The sequence below is a fragment of the Triplophysa rosa genome, linkage group LG12 (assembly GCF_024868665.1).
Source record: "Triplophysa rosa linkage group LG12, Trosa_1v2, whole genome shotgun sequence".
Classification (NCBI taxonomy): domain Eukaryota; kingdom Metazoa; phylum Chordata; class Actinopteri; order Cypriniformes; family Nemacheilidae; genus Triplophysa; species Triplophysa rosa.
Window position 1 is genome coordinate 1,974,170 of NC_079901.1, and position 25,651 is coordinate 1,999,820.

General features: G+C 38.4%; 1 protein-coding gene across 2 annotated transcripts in view; it reads left to right on the forward strand.

Moving 5' to 3' along the window:
• pdpr (pyruvate dehydrogenase phosphatase regulatory subunit) overlaps window positions 1-24,244 on the forward strand; it is a 51,326-nt gene extending 27,082 nt beyond the window's left edge. For both annotated transcript variants that reach the window (XM_057347770.1, XM_057347769.1), the window contains exons 7-18: window positions 1,223-1,340; window positions 3,932-4,081; window positions 11,037-11,229; window positions 12,418-12,542; window positions 13,012-13,167; window positions 13,437-13,570; window positions 15,738-15,886; window positions 19,358-19,470; window positions 20,860-20,954; window positions 21,037-21,126; window positions 21,282-21,464; window positions 22,619-24,244. In XM_057347770.1, the coding sequence (XP_057203753.1) occupies window positions 1,223-1,340; window positions 3,932-4,081; window positions 11,037-11,229; window positions 12,418-12,542; window positions 13,012-13,167; window positions 13,437-13,570; window positions 15,738-15,886; window positions 19,358-19,470; window positions 20,860-20,954; window positions 21,037-21,126; window positions 21,282-21,464; window positions 22,619-23,023 (1,911 nt within the window). In that variant the 3' untranslated portion in view covers window positions 23,024-24,244. The remainder of the gene's footprint in view (window positions 1-1,222; window positions 1,341-3,931; window positions 4,082-11,036; window positions 11,230-12,417; window positions 12,543-13,011; window positions 13,168-13,436; window positions 13,571-15,737; window positions 15,887-19,357; window positions 19,471-20,859; window positions 20,955-21,036; window positions 21,127-21,281; window positions 21,465-22,618) is intronic.
• The last annotated feature ends 1,407 nt before the right edge of the window (window positions 24,245-25,651 follow it).

The following is a 25,651-nucleotide window of genomic DNA, read 5'->3' on the forward strand; positions in this document are numbered from 1 at the left end:
AAATGTACATTTCCATGTTGTTGAAATTGGCATTACTTAATATATTTTTAACAAACGAATATGAATTTGCCAAGAACAACCGCTGCGAACAAGTTATGGTAATAAATGAATTATTGTTAATCTTCGAATATTACCTTGGCATTTTTATACCTAATGTAAGTAATGTTAACAAACTCTGTGTCTCACCAGTTTTTAAACATTTTAATATGTGAGCCGAGCATAACACGCGATACGGGCATCCGGGGTGTAAACTTAAAATATTTAAACTAGCTTGCGATCTGAGTGAACAAAGATTTAGGAACACATACAAATGATTTTTTAATATTTTCTGTATATTATAAAATCATTACAGATGAATTGAAGAAGGATTAAATCAGACGTGACAACTCTAAGGTCTTCTGTAGCGGTAACTTAATCCTGTGGTGACGCAGTTTTTATTCTTATGAAAAATACAAATATTCGAATAGCATTTTTAATTTTTGAATAGTTATTGCGGATCGAATATTTGAACATTCGTGCACATTCCTATTACATCCCAACTTTCGAAAACTCCTTGTTTAGCAAACAACTCAGGGAAAGGGGGTTTAATAGATCTGTGGAACAGTGCCGGGTTAAGGTAAAGAAACTCCGCCAGCAGTGCATCCAAGTGTGGGATGTACAAGTTCCACGTGTTGTCACGTGACTGCATGTTGTTTCGTTTCAACTGGTTCGGACCAAAGCAATCAGTGTGGTGTGAAAAGGAACCAACACTGCTGAAAAATGCTACAATGTATCATTTTTTAAAATTGGTCCAGACCAAATGAACCGAACTAAAGGTGAGAAAGCGCCCTAAAACATTTTGTGATTGGCTTACAAAACCCTCATTCATGCACAAGTCCTGGCAGCACATCTTCAACATGCCTGACATCAACGTTCGACATCTGAAAATGCAGAAATGCAGAACTAGTAACTACACTTACTGCCAGATGTGAACAGCAATGTGATCGATCAGGTCACTTGAAGTGGAGCTGGAATGGATCATCCTGTTTTATTTGTGCCACCGCATGTGCAGGCATCTGATAGTGAAACTGGGATATACCAAACAAAAGATGTTTGGAAATACGTTTCCAATTTGAATTGTAAAGCTGATTTAAGTTTGTCACTATCTAGATGACATAGGCTGCCATCTAACACACAGAGCAAAGAGGCTAACTGAATTGTCATGTCCTGGTGTATTTTTCAGTGGGCGTATGAACTGGGTCAGAGCAGTGAAGTGAAAGTGTCGGTACCGCTACATGGCTGTGAACATTTCTATCTGCTTACTAAACCTCTGTCTGAGCCACTGCATCCAGAGAGTCCAGGTGATATACACCACACTGCATTCTTCTAGCTACGGCACATCATCCATTAAAGAGCCATTAGCACGGGGCTTTTGAATTTACTCATGCACTTAAGATGATTTTTAGCTGTTGATTCATAAAAATGTCTTTGAGAGGCAATGAAAAAATACAGCCAACACAAAATGCAAGACACTGCATTTTATGAAGAAACAAGGACGCTCTGCTAAAAATCATCATCTCATTTTTGCCCACATGAAAAATACTGTAGTACACTTCTGTATTTAAGTATAGTAAACTGTAGCAAAGCGAAGGATACTGTTTGGAAAAGTATTTTAAAATATGTTCTGTACTCTTTTTATTTTAAAAAGTATATACATTTTAGTGTTAAGCAATATTCACACACTGGGACATACAGATGTGACACAGAAGTGGCAGTTGTTAGTTAGACGACATTCACGACAGCTCTTCTTTCCATTTAAGGACAGTAGTTCTTCAATCATTATTACTTTATTAAAATTTACTGTATAATTACATTTAATTTAGTTATTGTAGTGTATAGCGTTACTAAACTCCGCCTACTCGCGATGAGTTGTGGGTAATATTCACAGTTTGAGTGTTCATGGATCTACACGTCCAGTTTTCATCGGTAACTGTAGACCATCCAGGTACTTTGAGAATACTCAATATGTCAACATACTATGATTTTAATATCAAGTACTATGTTAGTTGACTACAAACATGAGACCACCATATAGGGCATTATATTAAGTATTTTCTTGAATTAAAAACTTATACTTACCGGCCACTTTATTAGGTACACCTAGCTAGGACCGTGTTGGACCCCCTTTTGCATTCGGAACTGCCATAAATTTTTGTGGCATAGATTATTAACAAGGTAATGAAAGGTATGAAAACATTCCCTCAGAGAGGTCTATATTGACATGATAGCATCACGCAGTGGCTGCAGATTTGTCGGCTGCACATCCATGATGCGAATCTCCCGGTCCACCACATGCCAAAGGTGCTAGCTATTGGATTGAGATCTGGTGACTGTGGAGGCCAGTGGAGGACACTGAACATTATCCTGATGGAAGTAGCCATCAGAAGGTGGGTACGCTGTGGTCATAAAGGGATAGACATGGTCAGCAACAATACTCAGGAAGGCTCAGTGGTTGGAGCATGGCGCTAACAACGCCAAGGTCATTGGTTCAATCCCAGGGATTGCACATAATTAGAAACAAATGTATATTATAATGCAATGTAAGTCACTTTGGACAAAAGCGTCTGCCAAATGCATAAATGTAAGGTAGGCCATAGCATTTAAATGATGCTCAGTTGGTACTAAGGGACCTAAAGTGTGCCAAAAAATATCCCCCACACCATTACACCACCACCGCCAGCCTGAACCATTGATACAAGCCAGGAAGGAGCCATGCTTTCATGTTGGTCACGCCAAATGCTGACCCAACCATCTGAATGTTGCAGCTGAAATTGAGACTCATTAGACCAGGCAACATTTTTCCAATCTTCTATTGTCCAATTTTGGCGAGCCTGTGGAAATTGTAGCCTCCGTTTTCTGTTCTCGAAGAGTAACTATTGCAATGTCCTTAAAATGACATTTCATGCAGTGGGTAATGTTGCTGTGTGTGAATGTGAGCAGTCTGTCAAGTTGTAAAGCCGAAAGTGAACGAATAACAAAGTTATTGGCTTGGGAAAAAAGGAGTCAACTCTGAATCACACGAACGAGTCGTCTGTCATTCTAATTTCAGTTGCGGGTCGGATTTGCATCACGCGGTGTAATACGCCTACTTACGCCTGAAAGTCACACGCCTCCGTTCCATTTGCGACGCTGTACGCGGTAGAACAATCACAGCAGACTAGACCATCTGACCAATCAGATCAGAGTGGGCTGACAGAAAGGAGGGGATTAGACGGATGAATCGCCGAACGAATCATTTGGGAGTCAGTCAAGAAGTAAGGTAATAACTGCCTATCATTAGAAAATGAAAGTGTTTTTACACCTTGTATGTACGTAAACTTGTTGTTGGACACTCCATAAACCAAAGTAGGACCTTAAAAATCACAAAGTATTTACTCTTTATAACCAACAGGAGTGCACCCGGTGTGGTCTTGTGCTGCTGTAGCACAACTGCTTCAAGGTTCGACATGTTGTGCGTTCAGAGATGGTATCCTGCATATACTCTGCATTCTCGTTTTCAGACAATTCTCTGTAAACCCTAAAGATGGTTGTGCGCGAAATTCCCAGTAGATCAGCAGTTTTTGAACTACTCAGACCAGCACGTCTGGCACTTAAATCCTCTTTCTTTCTCATTCTGATGCTCGGTTTAAACTTCACCAAGTCGTCTTCACCACATCTAGATGCCTAAATTTATTGAGTTGCTGCCATGTGATTGACTGATTAGCAATTTGCGTTAACAAGCAATTGAACAGGTGTACCTAATAAAGTGGCCGGTGAATGTATATAAATAGTTTATATTAAATATTATGGCAAAGCGTTGTTGGTTTTATTCCCCAGGGAACACACTGATAGCTACAGCCTAAACGTACTGTACATTGATTGGCAAAACACCTCTGTCTGTCTGTGTGTTTAGTGGTGATAGACATGGACGGACGGATATACGCTCGGGCCTGGCAGGGGGGGATCCTGTCAGGAGGATTTGAGAAGAACCCCAAACCCATCTTCACTGAGGGACGCAACCAGCTGGAGATCCAGAACATGCAAGAAGATTGGGATCACTTTGGTAAGTTGTTCTCAGTGGTGCATCTGTGAGATAAAGGATCCAAATGGATCTAAAACTTAAAATCTTGATTTTCTTGCTGTCATGTCATTTCAAACCCTTGAATTTAAAACGCAGACGTATATGTTTAATGTCTGTGTGACTTTATGTATGTGAATGTTTTATGTGTTTGGGATTGACAACTGCATTTACCTACAGGCTGTTCATACAGCATCTTACAGTTACAGCTGGAGTACCCTCTGTATAAACAAACAACCATATTCAGCCGTATTGTATGTGCATCTTTTATTCGCAAGTGTCGCCTTTAACCATTTTTTTTAGATTAGATTCAACTTTATTGTCATTGCACATGTACAAGTACAAGGCAACGAAATGTGACCTCTGCATTTAACCCATCCAGAGAGTAGTGAACACAAGCACAGCAAGTGGTGAACACACGTACCCCCGGAGCAGTGGGCAGCTATCACTGCAGCGCCCGGGGAGCAAGTAGGGGTAAGGTGCCTTGCTCAAGGGCACCTCAGTTGTTACCCGCCGGCCCTGGGAATCGAACCGGCAACCTTCTGGTCACGAGTCCGACTCTCTAACCATTAGGCCATAGTCATATGCGGATTATATCCGCAGTATTACTGGTACTACACAAAACACTAACCACCCTGATGTGTGCAGTATGTTTACAAAGCAGAATTGCTGTTGTGCTGTGTTATGTGATATTGCATTATAGCGCAGCTGTTATTATAGAATGCATTTGTCACTCCCGTAAGTAACACTTTGTGAACGCCACCATTAAAGACTCAAATGCATGCTGTGTGAACATGTGTGTGGCCAGTGACAGAATCAATGTTTTCCATCACAAACTTGGAGCGCATGATGGTGGGAGTGGTTGGCTTGTACGACATTGAAATAGTTTCTTGCCTGTGACGGACAAGCTGTAGGGCTGCGTTGTGTAATTTGTGTGTATTTGTGTGTGCTTGTGCAGTATGTCCTCTGCTGTTTATAGTCAAGCACAGCTGCACATATTGTCTCTATTTAACTCTCAAACTCTCTACGATTTATTTGATTCCAGTGGTACCGTGAATGGTTTGTGTGATGCCGGGAGTGTTTTTCTTAGGGTCAACTTATAATGTTAGCATCCCATATTTCACCTGTTCTCTGAAATGAAACTTAACTGCCGCTTGTGCTTTAAAGTCATGCTTCACAACTTTAGTGCAGTGTTGAGAGTGTTTGTTCTTTGTTGTATATTGTTTTCAAACCTATTTCTAATGTAGACAGTAAACAGTAGGCATTAGGGCTGCACAATATTGAAATGATTGAGATATGGCAATATGCGTATTGCGATAGTTTGCAATAACTAAATGAATTAGCTAAGGACATTGTTAGGCACAATGCGAAGCTGAGTGCCTAAAACCCCATCAGCTGTTATAAAGTGCACTTTATAACTTGAATATAAAGTGCACTTGTAACCCACTTGTAACCCACTTATTGCTTTTATTAAATGGTTACTCCACATGCGTAGCACAGTGATACTTTGGCCGTGTAATGCAGTCAGCAGTTACAAATCAGGTATTTTAGAACGCGGCTAAACCAATCAGAATCAAGGACCAGAACTGTTGTATAAATTGATTTTACAGACTTAAAACATTATCGTATCACATTATTTAGCAACTTAAAATATAACACATTTTTCATCAATATGGCGTAGCCCCAGTAGGCATTTGTGCAATCATCGATTCTCAGAGATGGGAAGTAACAAAGTATTAAAGTAGATTTTTCTGGTATCATTACTTTTTACTATTTCTTTTTCTGACGAATTTTCATACTTAACCTTCTTATGCTTTTACACAAATATTTGTACTTTCTACTTATTACCTTTTCAAACCAGGCTTGTTACCTTAGTTTTAGTCTATATTTGGAGGCACGATCAATATTATTTCTTGTCATTGCGTGAATTTTTTCACCTAATGGGTAGGGCTGCATAAAAGCCTATATTTCGGTGCTGCAGCGCAGTGTGAGGTGGCCAATCAAATCAAAGAAGACAGAGTAACTGTTGTCAGATCAGATATTCAAGTTTCCGTTTTAATGTTGAATGAGTGCAACGTACCATGTAAGTGGCTAAACATTTCATATTGTACAACTGTTTTACGATAGAAATGATAATACAACTGACAGGATTATCCAGTGAGGCAAACTACAAAATGCAGTTTTGAATGATAAAATGTTACAGTTTTTCTCGATTGCTAACACACAATTCATGAAACAACTCACCATTTTCTGACAACCATAAACACATTCTCAGAACAATACACCAACTTGTACAAACCCCACACACAAACAGCCTCAATTTGCATAGGTTTAACCATGTTCTCATTCAGAAAACACAAACACACAATATAATTAACTGAAGTGTCAAGTTGTAAACTCAAATAGCACACATTTGTCCATCAGTAAACATTCAGTTGCAAAACTGATGACACACCAACCAGAATCTCAGGATAATAGCAATAGGAGCACAGGTAAGTGTGCATCCTAGAATCATCTACTGCGCTTTATACTACTTACAGTAAACATTATAGACAATATAATCACAGTACACACTTTATATGAGAGAAATTTCACTATTCTGTATCCAGTAAACTGTAGCATGTGTACACCCTCAAATTTGTGATTATCAAGTTTACAAATGTGCATTTGTAGCCTTTTTTACCTGTTCCGTATTTTTGCAGAAAATAGTACACTTTTACGAAATTGGGCCAAAGGTGCAGAGGATGCCATATTTTTTACATCGCCTCCTATTGACAAATCGCCTCACTGTTTTGTTTCCTTTATCTTCTCTGTAAGTCGCTTTGGATAAAAGCATCTGCTAAATGCCTGGCTGTAAATGTTATTTGTGCAGATGTGTACTGAATTGTGTTGCATGACCAGTTTACTGTAAATTGTTCTTTGGTTTTTGAACTTTTCTTGTCTTGTAAGATCATCTTCATCTACTTTACAGTAGTGTAATGTTTTATTTTTATTTTTTCCTAAAGCTCATTCTTGTACTTTGCTCTATGTGCACTCTTTTATATTGTATATTCTAATAAACACTAATCTGTCAAATTATTCTTAAGTCCCACAAAGAGATTTTAATAACAGTGTTTTGAATTTATCTCACCAGTGTTTAAGACTATGTTGCAGTGTGGGTGTTTTTGAGGGCTTGTGTGTCATATCTGGGGGAAAAGTTTGGTTTTTCAGCAAGTTTGAATGGTTTAGAGAAGAGAGCTTCATTTTGACCTGAAAATAGGATGTTTGGAGAATTGGGTGAGACGTTATGGATTTGTGTTCACTGTTTTGAGAATACGAGGCATCATTTCAAGAAATGTGTTTAAGCAATCGAGAAAAACTGTAATAGAGTGTATGCATGTGACGTCATCGCACACGAAAGTCAAGCGAGTCACACCCACTGAGTAGCAGAAAGACACCATGTAGCAGTGTTCACCGCTATCTGTGCTCTATTTAGAACGGGATAAAGTTGTTGTGCGATTGATTGTACAAACAGATGGAGCACGAAATCAGAGATTATCTTTTTTAAGACTGCCGAAAGGCAAATGATGAAACAAATGGAATACTGATGGATGTTTGCTAGCCATTTCATATCAGACTCAGCTCAGGTAAGTTGTTTTTGTTGATCCATACCATAATATTGTTATCTACCTACTTTCTACACCTTTATATGTTGGGTAAATGGATTTCTTTTAACATTCTAAGCATTTCACAAGTATTTCATACAAACCTATCGATTAACGTATTGCCAACACCGTAAACATTTAGAAGAGCAATGTAAAGATTCTGTTTGTTAAACCACTAAACATGTTTTGCTCGAGTAGAAAATGTTTACTTAAGGCTTTGCTTTGTGTATTTCCCCTGACATTGAAATCGGGTGCAAAATAAATATCAGGAAACGCATTTCGTGCAATATTTCAGTGTCCAAGGACACTTGGTTCTTATGTTAGTCGTAAGGATCACCGCCAAGTCCAACTGCTCTTAATTTCAGCAAATAATTTTGTGTTTTAGTCCCGGTTTCTCTGTTTCTCCTATTGAAAGCACCCAATTTGCTGAGTGTTTTGCCACTTAAGGGGGCGTGTTCATGTGGAAATTGACGTCAATGCATACCCTCTATACGTGATTCATGTAATGTCATTCATACTTATCAGACGAGACAAGAAACAGTAATAGAACCGTTTTCAACGTTTTATTAGGGATAAGATTAGGAATCTATGCATTTAATGGTTACCAAGTAAATTCATTTTCTTTATTTGGCTATTTCTTTTTCTTTCTTTTTCGTTTTGACAAGATCTCCCAAGTGTCCACAACCTTGTATAATGATATGTCCATGTCTGGTCTGTACCCAAAATTTAAACGGACAGTTCAGTTCAAATGGATAGCAATGCAATTCTATTATAAAATGTTTTGACAATCACAGTACCAGACAGTCATTTCCTGGCTATCATGCACCTCAGCTATGTATATGTATATACAAACCCGATTCCAAAAAAGTTGGGACACTGTACAAATTGTGAATAAAAACAGAATGCAATGATGTTGAAGTTTCAAATTTCAATATTTTATTCAGAATACAACATAGATGACATATCAAATGTTTAAACTGAGAGAATGTATCATTTTAAGGGAAAAATAAGTTGATTTTAAATTTCATGGCATCAACACATCTCAAAAAAGTTGGGACAAGGCCATGTTTACCACTGTGTGGCATCCCCTCTTCTTTTTATAACAGTCTGCAAACGTCTGGGGACTGAGGAGACAAGTTGCTCAAGTTTAGGAATAGGAATGTTGTCCCATTCTTGTCTAATACAGGCTTCTAGTTGCTCGACTGTCTTAGCTCTTCTTTGTCACATCTTCCTCTTTATGATGCACCAAATGTTTTCTATGGGTGAAAGATCTGGACTGCAGGCTGGCCATTTCAGTACCCGGATCCTTCTTCTACGCAGCCATGATGTTGTAATTGATGCAGTATGTGGTCTGGCATTGTCATGTTGGAAAATGCAAGGTCTTCCCTGAAAGAGACGACGTCTGGATGGGAGCATATGTTGTTCTAGAACTTGGATATACCTTTCAGCATTGATGGTGCCTTTCCAGATGTGTAAGCTGCCCATGCCACACGCACTCATGCAACCCCATACCATCAGAGATGCAGGCTTCTGAACTGAGCGCTGATAACAACTTGGGTTGTCCTTGTCCTCTTTAGTCCGGATGACATGGCGTCCCAGTTTTCCAAAAAGAACTTCAAATTTTGATTCGTCTGACCACAGAACAGTTTTCCACTTTGCCACAGTCCATTTTAAATGAGCCTTGGCCCAGAGAAAACGCCTGCGCTTCTGGATCATGTTTAGATATGGCTTCTTTTTTGACCTATAGAGTTTTAGCCGGCAACGGCGAATGGCACGGTGGATTGTGTTCACCGACAATGTTTTCTGGAAGTATTCCTGAGCCCATGTTGTGATTTCCATTACAGTAGCATTCCTGTATGTGATGCAGTGCCGTCTAAGGGCCCGAAGATCACGGGCATCCAGTATGGTTTTCCGGCCTTGACCCTTACGCACAGAGATTGTTCCAGATTCTCTGAATCTTTGGATGATATTATGCACTGTAGATGATGATAACTTCAAACTCTTTGCAATTTTTCTCTGAGAAACTCCTTTCTGATATTGCTCCACTATTTTTCGCCGCAGCATTGGGGGAATTGGTGATCCTCTGCCCATCTTGACTTCTGAGGGACACTGCCACTCTGAGAGGCTCTTTTTATACCCAATCATGTTGCCAATTGACCTAATAAGTTGCAAATTGGTCCTCCAGCTGTTCCTTATATGTACATTTTATTTTTCTGGCCTCTTATTGCTACCTGTCCCAACTTTTTTGGAATGTGTAGCTCTCATGAAATCCAAAATGAGCCAATATTTGGCATGACATTTCTAAATGTCTCACTTTCAACATTTGATATGTTATCTATATTCTATTGTGAATAAAATATAAGTTTATGAGATTCATAAATTATTGCATTCCTTTTTTATTCACAATTTGTACAGTGTCCCAACTTTTTTGGAATCGGGTTTGTATATGTAAATATGTATAGCTATACATATAAATATGTATAGCTAGGCTAGACTACAAAGCTACCACAGACCAAGGCAGAAGGCAACACAAAGAATAGCTAGTGTATGGCTTAGAGAAAGGGAGTTATGTCCCAATTATTATCAATAAGCTTGTTCTCTCTTATTTTATTTCTGTTTGCATTTGAATAAAGTTTACAGTAAGACTTACTTCATCATTTTATTATCATTTTGAGGACAAGGGGTGGATTACCCTGCAGTTTAGGATGTGGCCTATAGGTGAAGGCAAATAGTTTTTTTTCTATATCAGCCTTTTCTGCTTGTGTTCTACATAATGGTGGTTCAGTTGTGAAGTCCAGTAACGAGTGTGACTCTAAAACATGTAGTAGTATTGGTTACGTTTTACTTAAGTACATTTTAGAGCCCTTTACGTCTTTACTTTTACTTGAGTAAACAAGTTTAGTCAGTACTTTTACCAGAGAACCTTTAAACATGAGTATCTGTACCTTTACTTGAGTAAAGGCTGTGTGTACTTTTGCCATCTCTGTCGATTCTGTGAAAATGCAACATTACAAATTTGACTGCAGTAAAGAGATTAATGAAGTAAATATAGGGGATATACTGTATGTGGAATGTTCAGGTTTTATAAACAAGGTTACCTATATATATTTATATAATAATAATATTACAAAATAATAATATTTTGGGGCTCAGTTTTGCTTAAGCTAACCCTACAGTACATTTAAACAGCGATGATGCTAATATACAAAGGGTAACACGTATATGTCATATAACTTACTGCTGTTTTCATTCCTTATCTTTCTTTTGATATCTCTCTGCTCTTGCGGTTAATACAGAGCCCATGTTGAGCGCTTTGTTGCGCAGGATGCCCAGTCTGGAGGCCTGTGAGATCCAGCAGCTGGTAAACTGCCCAGAGTCCTTCACTCCAGACATGCGCTGCCTGATGGGAGAGACTCCGGGAATATATGGATACTTTGTGCTGGCAGGCATGAATTCATCAGGGCTGTCGTTCGCAGGCGGAGCTGGAAAGTAAGGAAGCAGCAAAACTGTATGTTTCTCTTCTCGTGTTGAAGGGATATTTCGGCAATGAAGCAAAATTACACCATGTTTTACCCCCCCCCAAAGGCATCCTAGGTGTATATGAAGTTCTTCTTTATCTTTAGAATGGGAGTGAATGGCAAAAGAGATTTTGAAGCTCCAAAAAGTGCATCGATCGATCAGAAAACTGCTCGACACAACTCCATGGTTTTAATAAAGGCCCTCTGAAGCGAATCGATGCGTTTGTTTAAGGCAGATGTCCATATTTTTCAAATATAATGTTCCGGCAAATGACACAGGCGTGCCATACGCAGTGTTGGGTGTAACTAGTTACTAAGTAATTAGTTACTGTAATTTAATTTATTTTCCCTTAAAAAAGAAAAGTAAAGTAAGGGAATACTCTTTTTTTGACATCAAAATTATAATTCTAACTTTAAAATGTATGCTTTAATGTATCCTTTTCACATTTGTATACTTTGGTCAGTTAATAAGAATCATTTATGTAGTTATTTGTTGGAATGAATTAAATAAGCCGTTTCATGTCTATCCTTGAATAAATTCTAATCAAGGTTGATGTAGGTTATTAAGTAAAAAAAATTATATACTTTCTAATAAAAGAAAGTAATTAGTAATAAAATACTTTTTGGAGAGAGTAATTTGTACAGTGATCTAATTACACTATTGAATATGTAATTAGTAACTAGTAATGAATTACTTTTTCAGAGTAACTTACCCAACACTGGTCATAAGTTCCTGTTTTGTTTTGCTGTCTTCTCTGCGCTGCCGCGTTCGTCACCGGAACTTGCGACACGCCTGCGTCATTTGCCAGAACGCCAACCCTCTCGTGCACGCGCGACCGATAATGAAAGTTAGACATTACTGTTAAAGTTTCAGTCGCTTCAGAGGGCCGTTATTAACACCATAGAGCTGTGTCGAGCAGTTTTCTGATCGATGGATGCAGTTTTTGGAGCTTCAAAATCTCATTTGCCATTCACTCCCATTCTAAAGCACAGAAGAGCCAGGATAGATGGTATTATAACTCCGACTGTGTTTGTCAAAAAGAAGAAGAAAGTCATATACATCCAAAATGCCTTGAGGGTGAATAAAACATGGTGTGATTTTGCTTCCTTGCCGAAATATCCCTTTAAAGAAGTTCATAATAGCCTCTGTTTTCCATAGATATTTGGCAGAGTGGATAACTTACGGCTATCCCAGTGCCAGTGTCTGGCCTTTAGACATCAAACGCTTTGGAAATCTGCAGAGCAGCCGTACCTTCCTGCGACATCGAGTGATGGAGGTTATGCGTGAGTATTAAACATACCTCTGTGTTCAGAGATTTATACTAACATCTTTTATAGTACTTTCATTAGGACATTTTCTTCGTTTATATCTTCATTTTCATCCTTTTTTCTTAATGGGATAGTTTACTCAAACAGTGTGTGATCTTTTAATTCCCCCTCTTGTGGTTCAAAACTTGTATATGGCACCTGTATATGAAGGAATTTTAAGAAGTGTCCATACAATGAAGGTCAACAGGGTTCGGTGTAGTTTGGTTAGCAACTTTCTTCAAAATATCTTCTTTTATGATCTGTAGAGGAAAGTCACACAGGTTTAGAATGACTCGGGGGGTGAATGAGATGATTTTTTTACATTTTTGGGTGAACTATACCTTTCACCCAACAGCTGTATGCATAGTAACCCATATTTGTATTTTACCACTGAAAATGGGTACAATTTTACAATCCTACCAATCACTGTGTGTTAATGCTTTAGCGCTCCTGTATGAATTGAAAGTTCCCCGCTGGGACTTCCAGACGGGTCGGCAGTTACGCACAAGTCCACTGCACGACCGCTTAGACACTCAGGGAGCACGCTGGATGGAGAAACACGGCTTTGAGCGAGCCAAGTACTTTGTTCCCCCTGGGAAGGGTAAGAGACGAAGTCTGTCAAGATCTTTATTATTACTATGTCCCCAAATTTGAAATAATAGTCATCACAACTATGAGCTATGAAAGGTGATTTGGGGCTTATAGTGATTACTCAAACAATCCTCACATACATTCTGCAGAACTACACTGTTTATTAGCATCTAGAGGCTTATCATTCAAATATTACATTCACTCACAAGACTGCTTAATAGTACAGCAGATGGCACAAGCCTTTCTGAGATGTTCCTCTGTCTTCATGCTTGCTCACAGATTTACTAGCCCTGGACCAGAGTAAGACCTTCTATAAGCCCGACTGGTTTGATATAGTGGGTGCAGAGGTGAAGTGCTGTAAAGAAGCTGTGTGTGTTATTGACATGTCCTCCTTCACCAAGTTTGAACTGACAGTGAGTCACCTTCAGTCTTGATGCTTTTCTTTGTGTGATGTTTTATTTGGTCAGAATGATGTCTTTTTTATGGCTGTCCATCATTGAAACATTTTCATTGTCATTCGTTTCATTTTAATGTAGCGTGCATGTTGTTTTGGTCAGGACATGTTTTCAGAGACAACTGTATGGTAAACACAGCCCTAAAACAGATATTGAACAAAGAAAAGAAAAGCCGGAGTGAACCTGCGGAGAGCAAAGGCAGCTAAACCGCACTTGTGTGCCGCAAACACAACAATAGGTGTTTTATTTCGCTTTCATATACATTTCGAAGCAACACCTCTTCATTACAACGTGTAGTAGGGTTGTCACGGTACCATAAACATGTCTTACGATACTATACCAGCTGAAGTATCTCGATACCAAGTAGTATCACGCTGCTGTGTCATATAATTCAAATCTATACAAAAAACACAGATTTAGATGAAACATTTTGTATTTATTATAGTAAACTGTATTATACTTTGCACTAGAATATGTTGTTGTATTAACTGTAGTAATTGGATAAATTGTAGCAAATACATTTACATTTAGTGATTTGTAAATACTATAAATACTGTAGTACACTTAAATATTTACTATGATAAGACTCAAAAACACTAGTATCTATGAGTTTTAGTAGTTTACTGTAGTAAATACTAAAGTACACTAGATCATTTTTCACGTAGGATCTAATTCAAATGTTGGACACATTTCATTGATACAGCAGTCTTTATAAAGGGAAATATTAGGCTTACTTTAAATGCAGAACTAAAACGGCCAGTAGGTGGCGTCAATTTTCCACTGAGTTAGTGAATCATTTAACCAACTCGTTCAAATCGCCAATTTGAATCATTAACTTGTCCCAGACATTCAAAACACACATTCATTTTGGAGATAAACACCGCAAAAAGGCAGATGTAAGTGTTCAAATGAATATTAATGCGCATATGCAACATTAACTACAATACTACAGTTTCAAAAATAGAGAGGCATCGCGGGTATTTTGAAGCTTTAGCATCACGATGCTACCGTAGCACCGGTACTCCGTGCAACCCTACCGTGCAGTTCATATAGCTTTGATATGATTTAAGGCCAATTTATGGGCGTTTTTTCTTATGGAGGTTTTTACCCTGAGGGAGGGGTTCAAACAGACCAATCATAACGCTTGCGGTTAGCGTTGAGTTGACGCGTTGTTAAATTTTTGGAGAGGTGCACATCAGGTTACGCAGGGCCTATGGCGTAGATCCTACGCATGACCATAAATTGGTCTTTATCCTCATTACTTTGGTTGTCTTTGTAATGATACTCCGAATAAACACGACGTTTATTAAGTTAACACACTTAATTTTGTGCGCCGCTAGGTACAAACAAGTCAACCTAGCTTCAACTACGATGTACATTGATGAAACTTAACTGGAATAAACATTGTGTCAGATTGTTTAAAGTCGGCATGAAATAAAAAATGATAAATCTAATTGTTTTACACAGTGGTGGTGAAGTATTTATTATACTTATCTTTTATCCTTGCACATCATTATTTTTTTTTAATTCATTTGAACTTGTAATCTTTGATCGAAAACCTTAACCTCCTCCCCCTCTGGAAATGACCTCTCTCCACTTCTGGTCATTTCACCTTTTAAAATCAAAATCAAATCCCTTTATTGTAACTCAACCATATACACAAGTGCAACAGTAGGTGAAAAACTTGATCCGACGATCCAATCAGTTGTCGGTGGATGAAGTCAAGTCCCGCCCTACATTTTTTTCTCATTTCAGAAGTCGATTCACTCAGTTATACGTCACGATACGGAAAAAAAGACAATCGCTTCTTCCGTTTCATGCCGACTTTAAACACATGATTGCAGTATGCATAGTATTAGTATATAGTATACCCTCTACAATGTCTCGTATATTTCTGTTATTCTTCTTATTTTTCATGCGAAAATAAAAATTGTCTGATATTTGAGATATTTTGCACTGTAATTGTTATTATTTGTCTTGACATACTGGAAGCTTCACCCAAGAACATTCCTTGTGCGAGCAAGCACAGTTGGCAGTAAAGCTGTTCTGATTCAGATAGCACATGAATGAACTAAAATAAACTAGGAATCAGTGACAGACTCTTAAATGTGTGTATTTGTGTCAGTCTGCAGGAGATCAGGCCCTGCTTCTGCTGCAGCGTCTGTGTGCCAATGATCTGGACGTGCCCGTGGGACACATCGTCCACACTGGCATGCTGAATGAGAGAGGAGGGTACGAGAATGACTGCAGCGTGGTACGCCTCAGCAAAAACAGGTCTGCAAACATCGAAAGTGACCCATAGTTGTGTTGAAAGTCACAGATTAGTTTCAGTTTTGCCTTTTGTCAAATACTGGGTTGATTTGATTTGTAATGTACTGCATTACAGTAACTGTGCCACATTTCGTCGCTGTCGGGCGGAATCCTAGCATCTCCAAAACCATTATTTTTCAGGAAATTAAAAAAAACTGAATATTTTTTGAGTTATTAAACATTGTATTGTTAAAGTTGGTATTATACCTTATATTGCTATCATATACTGTTGTGTACCAACATTAACACAACATTTCCCCAAAACCATGTTTAATCGGAGATACAAGGTTTATGACTTGGGAGCAGGGAGATACGAGATTATGCTGTCATTGGTAAGAATGGTACGGAACACAGACGTCACTGCTGCAAGCAGTGTTCATCTAAATCTGTGGTCGCGTTGAGCCTTTTGACAAGAGACGAGGCTTTAAGAGCTAATGAAAGCTAATGATTGTGGTTACATACATCTTCCTAAACTCTATTTTAAACGTTAGAGCTATGAGTGATGCAATACCAAAATAAATCTTTAACAGGCTGTCTAATATAGGCGGAAATTAATCTGCACGCAAATAAAGTCGGCGGTCTCGTTGATCCTCTTGACAAGAGAAAAGGCTTCAATAGTTAACCAAAGCTAACGACTGTGGTTACATACATCTTCCTAAACTCTATTTTAAAGGTTTAAGAACTATAAGTGATGTAATACAAAAAACGATGAGCTGACTAGGCTGTCTAATAGGCGGAAATTAGCCGAATCTGCTCGCAAATTTACCTTCGTGGCTCATGGGCTTCCTTCTGCACCGGAGCATTACAGCTATCGATTTTTAACAAAACAGGCCTACTCAAATGTATCTAACCTAACTATTTTCACTCGTTATTGTCTAAAAAACGTTCAATCAGGAGACGTAATGCCGAGAAGCTCCCGCGGAGTAAAGAAGAGGTGGAGTTACGAGACTTCTCAAACAGTTGAAGTGTCCAATGGAGTTAAGAGATTTGCTCTCAAGCTATTTTCAACACTTTAGATTGGTTAATACTTTTTAAAAATAACAGACCCACATGGGGACTGACCAATAGCATCGATTTGTGAAAAAAATATGAAATTGACCAAATTTGGACAGGAGGTTTCCGCCCGACAGCGACGATTTACAAACTATAAGCTTGAGATCAAAAAGCCACGAAAAAGTAGAGCGAAGTGTTGTGCATGTGTATGGGATGGCTCTACGCAAGAGAGCAGATTGCATATACAGAAATAGGATGAGCATTTTTCTATATTATTATAGTCGAATATTTGAGTTATTTGATTATTCTTTTTAAATTCTGTTTAATATTTACTTATATTTATTTTAGGGCTGTCAAGAGATAAAAAAAATTGATCTAATTAATTACATGATATGGCGATTAATCTAATTAATCAGGAATTATTTACACATCAAGTTTGGTTGAGAAATTACCTGAAAATAATTTTTTTATCATTATTATGAAAAGAGACCTTACAAAAATTTGCTTCAGAAAGAAGTGTTTAGATTGTGATTACACAAACTTTTATACCATAATATTTTGAATTAAAATATGAAATTATTATTATTTTATAAAATTACACTTAAAGAGGAAACTAAAACTTGCCAGTAGGTGTCAGTAAATGTCGTTTGATTAAATCGTTGGTTTGATTTGTTCAAACGGCTGATTCATTCAGAAGTCCAGATTCAAAAAAGAGACGTCACTATGAGTGTTGCTTGGAGACGAACAGTTTTGCTTTGTCTTTATCATTTTTGTGGCAAAAGCGAGCGAAACGAGACAATATTGTCTAAAATAACACAATTTTCATTTCTGAATGACAGACATTCTGACTGAACTCTGTAGGCTTCACCATGCACTGTTGTCCTGCATCAATCAACTCTTTAAAATGACAGGTGACCTATAAGTAGGTCTGGGACAGGACGAGTGCCTTAAATGCGTTAATAAATTGAATGTGTTCTTTATTAATTGTCTAATTAACGCGTTAAATTGACAGCCCTAATTTATTTATATATTTATTTTATCACAGTGAAGCCCTCCCTCCTTTCCAGTAGCGTTTGTCTTGGTGTGGAGGTGAGTGGTGATGAACAGACTAGCTACCTGTGCCTCGAATTCACAGCTAATTAACCAAAAGACAAAACACAAATATTCTTTTGCTAACATCCATCACTTATGAGCTAATGAGTTAGCTAAAGTTTAGCGAAGGCAGTATATCATTGGCATACATGCTAACTTAATGGAGAAATGACAGCTGAATACAGTCAAATTAATAACGTCATCAGAATTGCCTCATTGATATGCAAATCAGGCGTTAATATTGTATTCTGTATATGTGTTCCAAAGTTAGAAACAATAGCAACATTTGTAAAATAAGTAAATACCTTGAGCTCACGAAAACCTCCATAACATGAACGTAATGCATTATTGACATGTATTGATAACATTACAGTATACTACATTAACAGGAACTACAGCATGTTATGAACGAAAAAAAACTTGTTTGGACAAAGTTTTTTTTTCTTCTATCATTTAAAGGCAACCCATTTTGATAAAGGTAACACTTTTACAATAACGGTCAAATTCATTTAAATTAGTTCAGTGCAATGTACATGTTCACTTTTCAAGTTGTATAAATTTGCATTAGTTGATGTATTTTTTGAACCTACGAATGTACAAAAAACAAATACACTTAAAATGCTCTGCACTCGCGTTTGCTGCTAAGTCACTTGTCATTGTTATCACAGTCAGTGTTTCTGCTAGGATTTTGTGGAACCGTGTCGCTGGATGACGTCACACACCAATTAACATATTTAGTTTTGAGTTGCAACTTCAGACCCCTTTCGATTCTACTCGCTGTACATTCTGTATTTTAATACAGCTTATTGCCCAATAGCCATTGTCATTTACATATTTTCTGTTTCTGTTGTCACTTCTGTTTCATAACTAAGACACATTGTCTGATAATATCACCACACGCAACTTAAAGAGCGGAGATTTTGGCTCTGTTCTTTCACACAGCGCATACACAGCCTCTGTCTTTGTAACCATGTGCTTATTTACAGACTAACTGTGTTTATACTTGTATATCCAAACAGTTGATAACAGTGACAGGTTGAAAACGCTGTTTTGTACTCTTTTATTCGTGATTCGGACTAAGGTTTATCCAAAAAGACTCGACAAAAGTCGCTAAAGGGGTCGGAAAAGTCACTAAATCTAGTGAAAGAGTTGCTAATTTAGTGAAAATGGCTGGACAAATTAGGAATGAATGGGAAAATTTTGGTGTGGTGGCCCGCCATGGCAGAATGAACATAGGGAAAACACTGACAGTCATGTACTTTCGCGGTTTTGACAATTTCAAATGTCTCAAGTTATATCTTTGGATTATAATGACTAAATTCCTGGACTCATGTTAAACTCTGCTGCCAGTTTCTTCATCATTTCACCAACCGATCAACAAGTTCGTTGCTGGTCTTGGATTAAGAAACACATGCCAAATGATCCACAGCTTCACCTGGAGGACGTCAGCTGGAAGTACACAGGTGAGCTGAAATTCACATTTATCAACACATGATTCAAAGTACAACTCAAGTACAAACTCAACCCCTCAATGTGCTATAACTCAAAACTATCTTCTTTCAAAAGAATAGTTTGCTTCAAAAAAAATCTTCCATTAGTTACTCGGCGGGAAAACATCCATGTCAGATGTCGTTATAAACCTATATTACTTTCCTCCATGAGACAAAACAATTTCTAAGGAATATCCTGGTTATGCATTTCCGTGATGGAAGTGAATGAGGACTGACTGAATTAAAACCAAATCATAAAAGTAGTCCATAAAACGCATACAAAATGTATTCAGGTTTAATGTGAGGAGCAGCCTGAAACCGGTTGTAGGTCACTAAATGAATCCTAATGTCGGGGTGTCACTAGGGTTCGAGATAGAATGATTTTATTCTAGCCCTAAATGTGTTTGGCCTGGAACCGTCCTTGGTTTATATGGGAATTTGATAAATGTTGACAGTTTCATCCTATCAAGACAATATTTCCAGCAGCTGAGACAGCCCAACAGTCAGTCAGCTCAATACAAACACAGACAGTGCACTAAAAAGGCAATCAAAAAATGCACAGTGTGAAATCTCAAAATATGACTGTCTACCCAGTATGAACCAAAGGAACCCAAACAGATGTAGAGCCTGGCATAGCCGAATTGTTGGATCTTGTGTTTGGATCATTAAAGAAGAGGAGTGGGGGTTTATGGCCCCCATCTCCCATCTGTCCTGGTCTCTTGATGCCAACATCAAATGACCAGAGCCAGGCCTGGCTCCAGTGGGCCTGGGTTTAGGTTGGTTCTCCCCCGAAAGCGTGGATGACCTCTGGGACCTCAATGGGACATTTACTACTCCTGCTGAGCTTTAAAGCGAGCAGAGTAGGCGTCATAGGTTCCAGGTGGCCCTAACAGAGAGACTTGAGACCTGTGGTTTACCCAGAAGAAACCAGAGAATATGAGAGGAGCATTACAGCATGCAGAAATAATGCGTTCTTCTCTTAATGTCTAAAACTGTCCTTTTGTTATAAATATATGTAAATATCCTTGTTGTATGTTGGCGCTCTTTAAATCACTTGTAACCAGTAAATATGTAAGTTGGATTCAGGCTTTGTTTGTATTGATACATCTGAAGGAATCACAACTTGATGTAATTTAAACCTGTCATATTTAGTCTCAAAATGATCCTCTGATGGGGTATGTACCGGAGGTACTGGTGGAGACAAATGTTTTCAGTGTAACTGGTTAACCTGTCAGTAAGCTCACGCTTTAGATTTCCAAATTCCTACCCATATTACCTCTTGGGGAAGAATTCATTTGGTGAGCAAAGCTCCTAAATCACTACACAGAAGTGTCAATGACAGAATGACATCATGTTTTTTAGCTCTGAATCTGATCGGTCCCCGTGCCATGGACGTGTTGTCTGAACTGTCTTATGTGTCCATGAGTCCAGAACACTTCCCCTCTCTGTTTTGTAAGGTGAGTCTGTCCATTCAGTCCCCTCTTGTTGTATTCAACAAATGAGGAAACTGTACAATGTTGATCTTGTCTTCTGTACTAGGAAATGAGTGTGGGTTATGCCAATGGCATCAGAGTCATGAGTATGACACACACCGGAGAGCCAGGATTCATGCTTTACATTCCCATAGAGGTAAGTTACATTGGCTTTGACGTTGGCTTTGATTTAATTCTGACCTGCGCCTACCATCATTGCAACCACATACCGGACATGACACAAAAACGGATTTCCTGTCCATAACGCCACCATGTATGTACAGAGTTCTGAGATTGACCTGCATTTTCCAGTATGCGCTGCACGTGTACAATGAAGTGATGTCAGTCGGGCAAAAGTATGGGATCAGGAATTCCGGCTACTACGCCTTGCGGAGTCTACGAATTGAGAAATTCTTTGCGTTTTGGGGCCAGGATCTGGACTCGTTCACCACCCCACTGGAATGTGGCAGAGAATTCCGCGTCAAATTTGACAAGGTCTGTTTTAAATTCTCATACTCTCAGGCCTTTGTCATTGCCGTCATTCTGAAGATTAATGTTGATCTTTATTTTATTACTGACAGTTTTCCCATATCGGAATCGTGTGGACCTACATAAGATTCCCACTTGTTCATTTCTCTTGCTGACACTTACTATAGAATCTGGGGATTTGATTAGGGCTGTGCAAATTGGGAAAACATATCTAATTGCGATTTCTTTTTTGTCAGAAATTGCCATTTTGATTTGGTTTGCGATTTAACTTTGGTAAAGTCAAGTTTCAGCTCAGTATTCTCTATAGTGTGCTGTAAACACTAAATACAATGAGTACAGCATGCCTTTAACAACTGTAGTCGCTTTCACTACCTTTTAGTAGCAGATGCTGTGCCTTTCTATCCAATATATGGTTAGGTCAGAATAAAGAATAAAATAAAGAATTGGATTACTTCTTAATTATTAAAATATTACATATATAGGTTGATTTATTCGTTTTTACGTATTTGGGATTTTTCAAATGAGTACAAAATGCGTTTGAATGTGTCATTTCATCCAAGTGAAATAAGCAAATCAGTTTGATCGAATTTATGTTTGTTTTAAATGCGCATCCAGGCGCGAGTGAACACAAGCGTTTGAGACACAGGTTGCGCACGTGCATTAAGTTTAAACCAGGGCTTCTCAACCTTTTTGATTCCATGGCCCCCCAGAGTATTCAACAATATTCAAAGGCCCCCTCTCGCTCACAAAAACTTGTACCCAATAAAATAATGAAAAAGTGTTTCTTCAATATAAAAATGGACAAATAATAAGAAATGTATTTCAATGCTCATTTTGTCTTATTTTAAATGATCAGTTGGAAGTCAGTGGGGGCCCCCTTGAGAACCACTGGTTGAGAACCACTGGTTGAGAACCACTGGTTTAAACACCTGGTCCGCCTGGTTTCACGTCGCGATTTGATTTCGATTACATGCACAGCCCTAGTTGTGATCAAGCCCATATAGGCGTAGTTCACCTAAAAATAAATGAAAATTCTGTCATCGTTTTTTGAAGAAAAGAAATGAAATATGTGGCATTACATTTCTGAACAATCCTTCAACATTGATTTTGTTTTTTCTTTTCATTCCCTAATCTCATTCAACTGTCTTCCGTTCTCATAGGACACAGACTTTCTGGGCCGGGACGTCCTGTTGCGGCAGCGTGCAGAGGGAGTCTCGCGGCGTTTTATCATGTTGGTCCTCGAAGACCATGACACAGAGCTGGACCTCTGGCCTTGGTGGGGTGAGCCCATTTACCGCAATGGCGACCTGATCGGTGTGACCACCAGCAGCGCCTACAGCTACACGTTACAACGCCATGTGTGTCTAGGCTTCATCAGCCCGACAAACTCGGATGGCACGCCAGCTGTGGTCACACCGGATTTCATTAACCGCGGCAATTATGAAGTGGACATTGCGGGCCAGAGGTTTCCAGCTAAAGCCAAGCTCTATCCATTCAGCTCGCTTTTTGCTCAGCAGAAACGGCGGAAAGATGACATGGAGCTGAGCAACTTTCAGAGCAAGTAAGGGTGATGAGAACCGCATTAGACCAAAAGCAGTCTGAGTGCTCAGTCCCTGAAGCTTGCACTGTTCACTCCATTGTGTCCCACTCCGTGATTTCATACTACTGTGAGAGGTGTCATGTTTCTCTCTGTTGGATCAGTTGACACATTTCAAAAACGATTGTGGTGCGTATCACCAGTTACCTCAATTTTCCAACTGATGGGGTTTGTGTTTGGCTTTGGCATTGCAATCGTTTACAAATCAATCCCCGAATAATAGGTAGGGTCTTTGTTTCAGTTCTCATTTTATGCTTTTTAAGAGCATTTACCTGTGTCATACTTACGGTCTCAAAATAAAAGGGATGTTGTTTTTTTGTGGAGGCCAGATTGAGAATGGACAATCACAGTGTTTTTGAAGCATCCGTTTAAAGTAAATTGGCGAAAAGTGGGAACATCTTTGACATTTTTGTAGCACAAATAGAATACTAAATGAGGAGCCATTGAGTGACATTCAGATCAGACCGATGGCGTTTATAAAGTGCCTTTGCAGCAGTTCATGTTTTGGCCGGTGTGCCGTGAGCACATACCATCTGCTATTGTGTCCAGTCTTATTACAGGTATTGGATTAAATATATTTTTTTCGGTAAAGGTCACTCAGTGTGATGTTGTTCTTTGTTGTTCTGTCATGTTGGCTATGTACTGGATTTATTGACTATGTACTGGATTTAAAGTAGAGATTGTCAAGATTTTCACTGTTTAGACAACATCTCCCATACACCATCTCTGCAGTGCTATTAGAAAACTTTATTAAAAAATATTTCAATTATGAAAATATTGTATATTCTGTATATGAAACTGGTACATTGTGTATCTATCATTCATGAATTAAAAGCACCTTGATTCTTAGAATTCACACTTCATAAGAACCAGCACTTCAAACACTTACAGTCAGATGATTTGGAACTGGTTTGTTGGCACGGTAAAGATCAGCGGTGTGTTTAAATAATGACTCCACAGAAAATCCATATACTGTACCTGTAATGCAAGAAAATGAAGTAAAGTCATGTTTCTCCATCTTCAAAAACTCTCTCTCTCTCTCTCTCTCTCTCTCTCTCTCTCTCTCTCTCTCTCGTGTGTGTGCGCGTGTAATGGATTGTGGAGCTGTGGATTGCTGTTATCAGCAGGGTTTGTGTTGTAACATGAATCTGAAAATAAATCTAATTATCTTCAGTTATGAATTTGTCATTGATAATTCGTTATGCATCTTGCACATTCTACATGATCACTCCACCGATGCAACGTACCCTTCCGTATTCCAACTAGGAAAAAAAACCGAAATAATAACAAAAATCAAAGTCCAAACTCCTCCGTTATGGTAGATCCGACGTCGAAATTATTATTCAATTAAAGTTCCAAGAGATCCAGTCTTTATACTTTCTTCCAAACGGGGGTCCGGACAATATGATTTTTTAAAATAACAAAATAAATATTTAATCAGTTTAGCCCACTTGGATATATATATATACAAGTTATGATCTTTTATCAGGCCATTTATTTTATATTTTGATATCCACAGTATGTATGTATTGTACGCTCTGTGGCTTTAGGTGAATGCCCTCTTAATAGAAGTCTGATCATTAATATTTGTAAATAAAAAAGCTACAAACAACAAATTTAATGTAATAATTAAATTGCTTTCATCATAAACAGAAAACATTACTTACTAAATTAGCCTTTCCATGCCTTTCATACCAGAACTACTTCTATCTTTAAATTCCCATTAGAACAAAATGTGATCCTGTTAGTGAAAACCCAGCGAGTCTTTTTACTGTTTTCTACATAAAATCATCCTATAGAATATTCTGTGAAAATATAACAACAATATCTTCAATATTGACTGAATAATGCCATTTCAAAGATTAAAATTTTAGTTAATGCTTGAAATTAATCTTTGATGTTTGTTATTTAATAATTAATTAATTTATGAGACTTTAGCCTGGGTTTTCACAGGGACACAAATGTTTACATGCTGATCAATACAGTAATGCTAATGATAAATGTAGGCTAGATAAAAACGTTCATAAAATATCGCAAATCTGGTTGTAAGGTAGGATACATATAGCAAACAGTAAACAGACAGAAACAAATACTTTAATATTAATGCATTTTGTTTACTCTTGTGTCTCCATTTATCTGCTCTGCGTGTCTGCACTAGTGTTGTTAAAATAAGCACGTGTCTGCTGCTCTTCATGCGGCGCGTCTTTGGCTCGATTCACATTTCGCGTCTAAAACCGCACGCAAAACGCGAGAGGCACTGCTTTCTCCTTTTTTACAAAGCGCTCTGGCAGTTGCGCACGCAGAGCGTCTGCCGTTGCTAAGCAACCATGGGCCACGATAGCCGTTGAGACGAGGAGGTATAAACAAATTATATATGGATTATATGCACTGAAAATACCTTGCAATAACTCTGCTATTAGATTTAGTTATGCTGTGATCATCTGTGTCTCCATTTTCATTGAGCTTGTCTATATTGGCTGGTTGGTTCTTGTCACATGACCTGCGCCTTTCTTAAAAGTTGAGATTTTTTCATCTCGATGCGGCGCCAACGCGCCTGAAAAAAAGAGCGCGTCGCGACCGCATCACCCCCTATTTC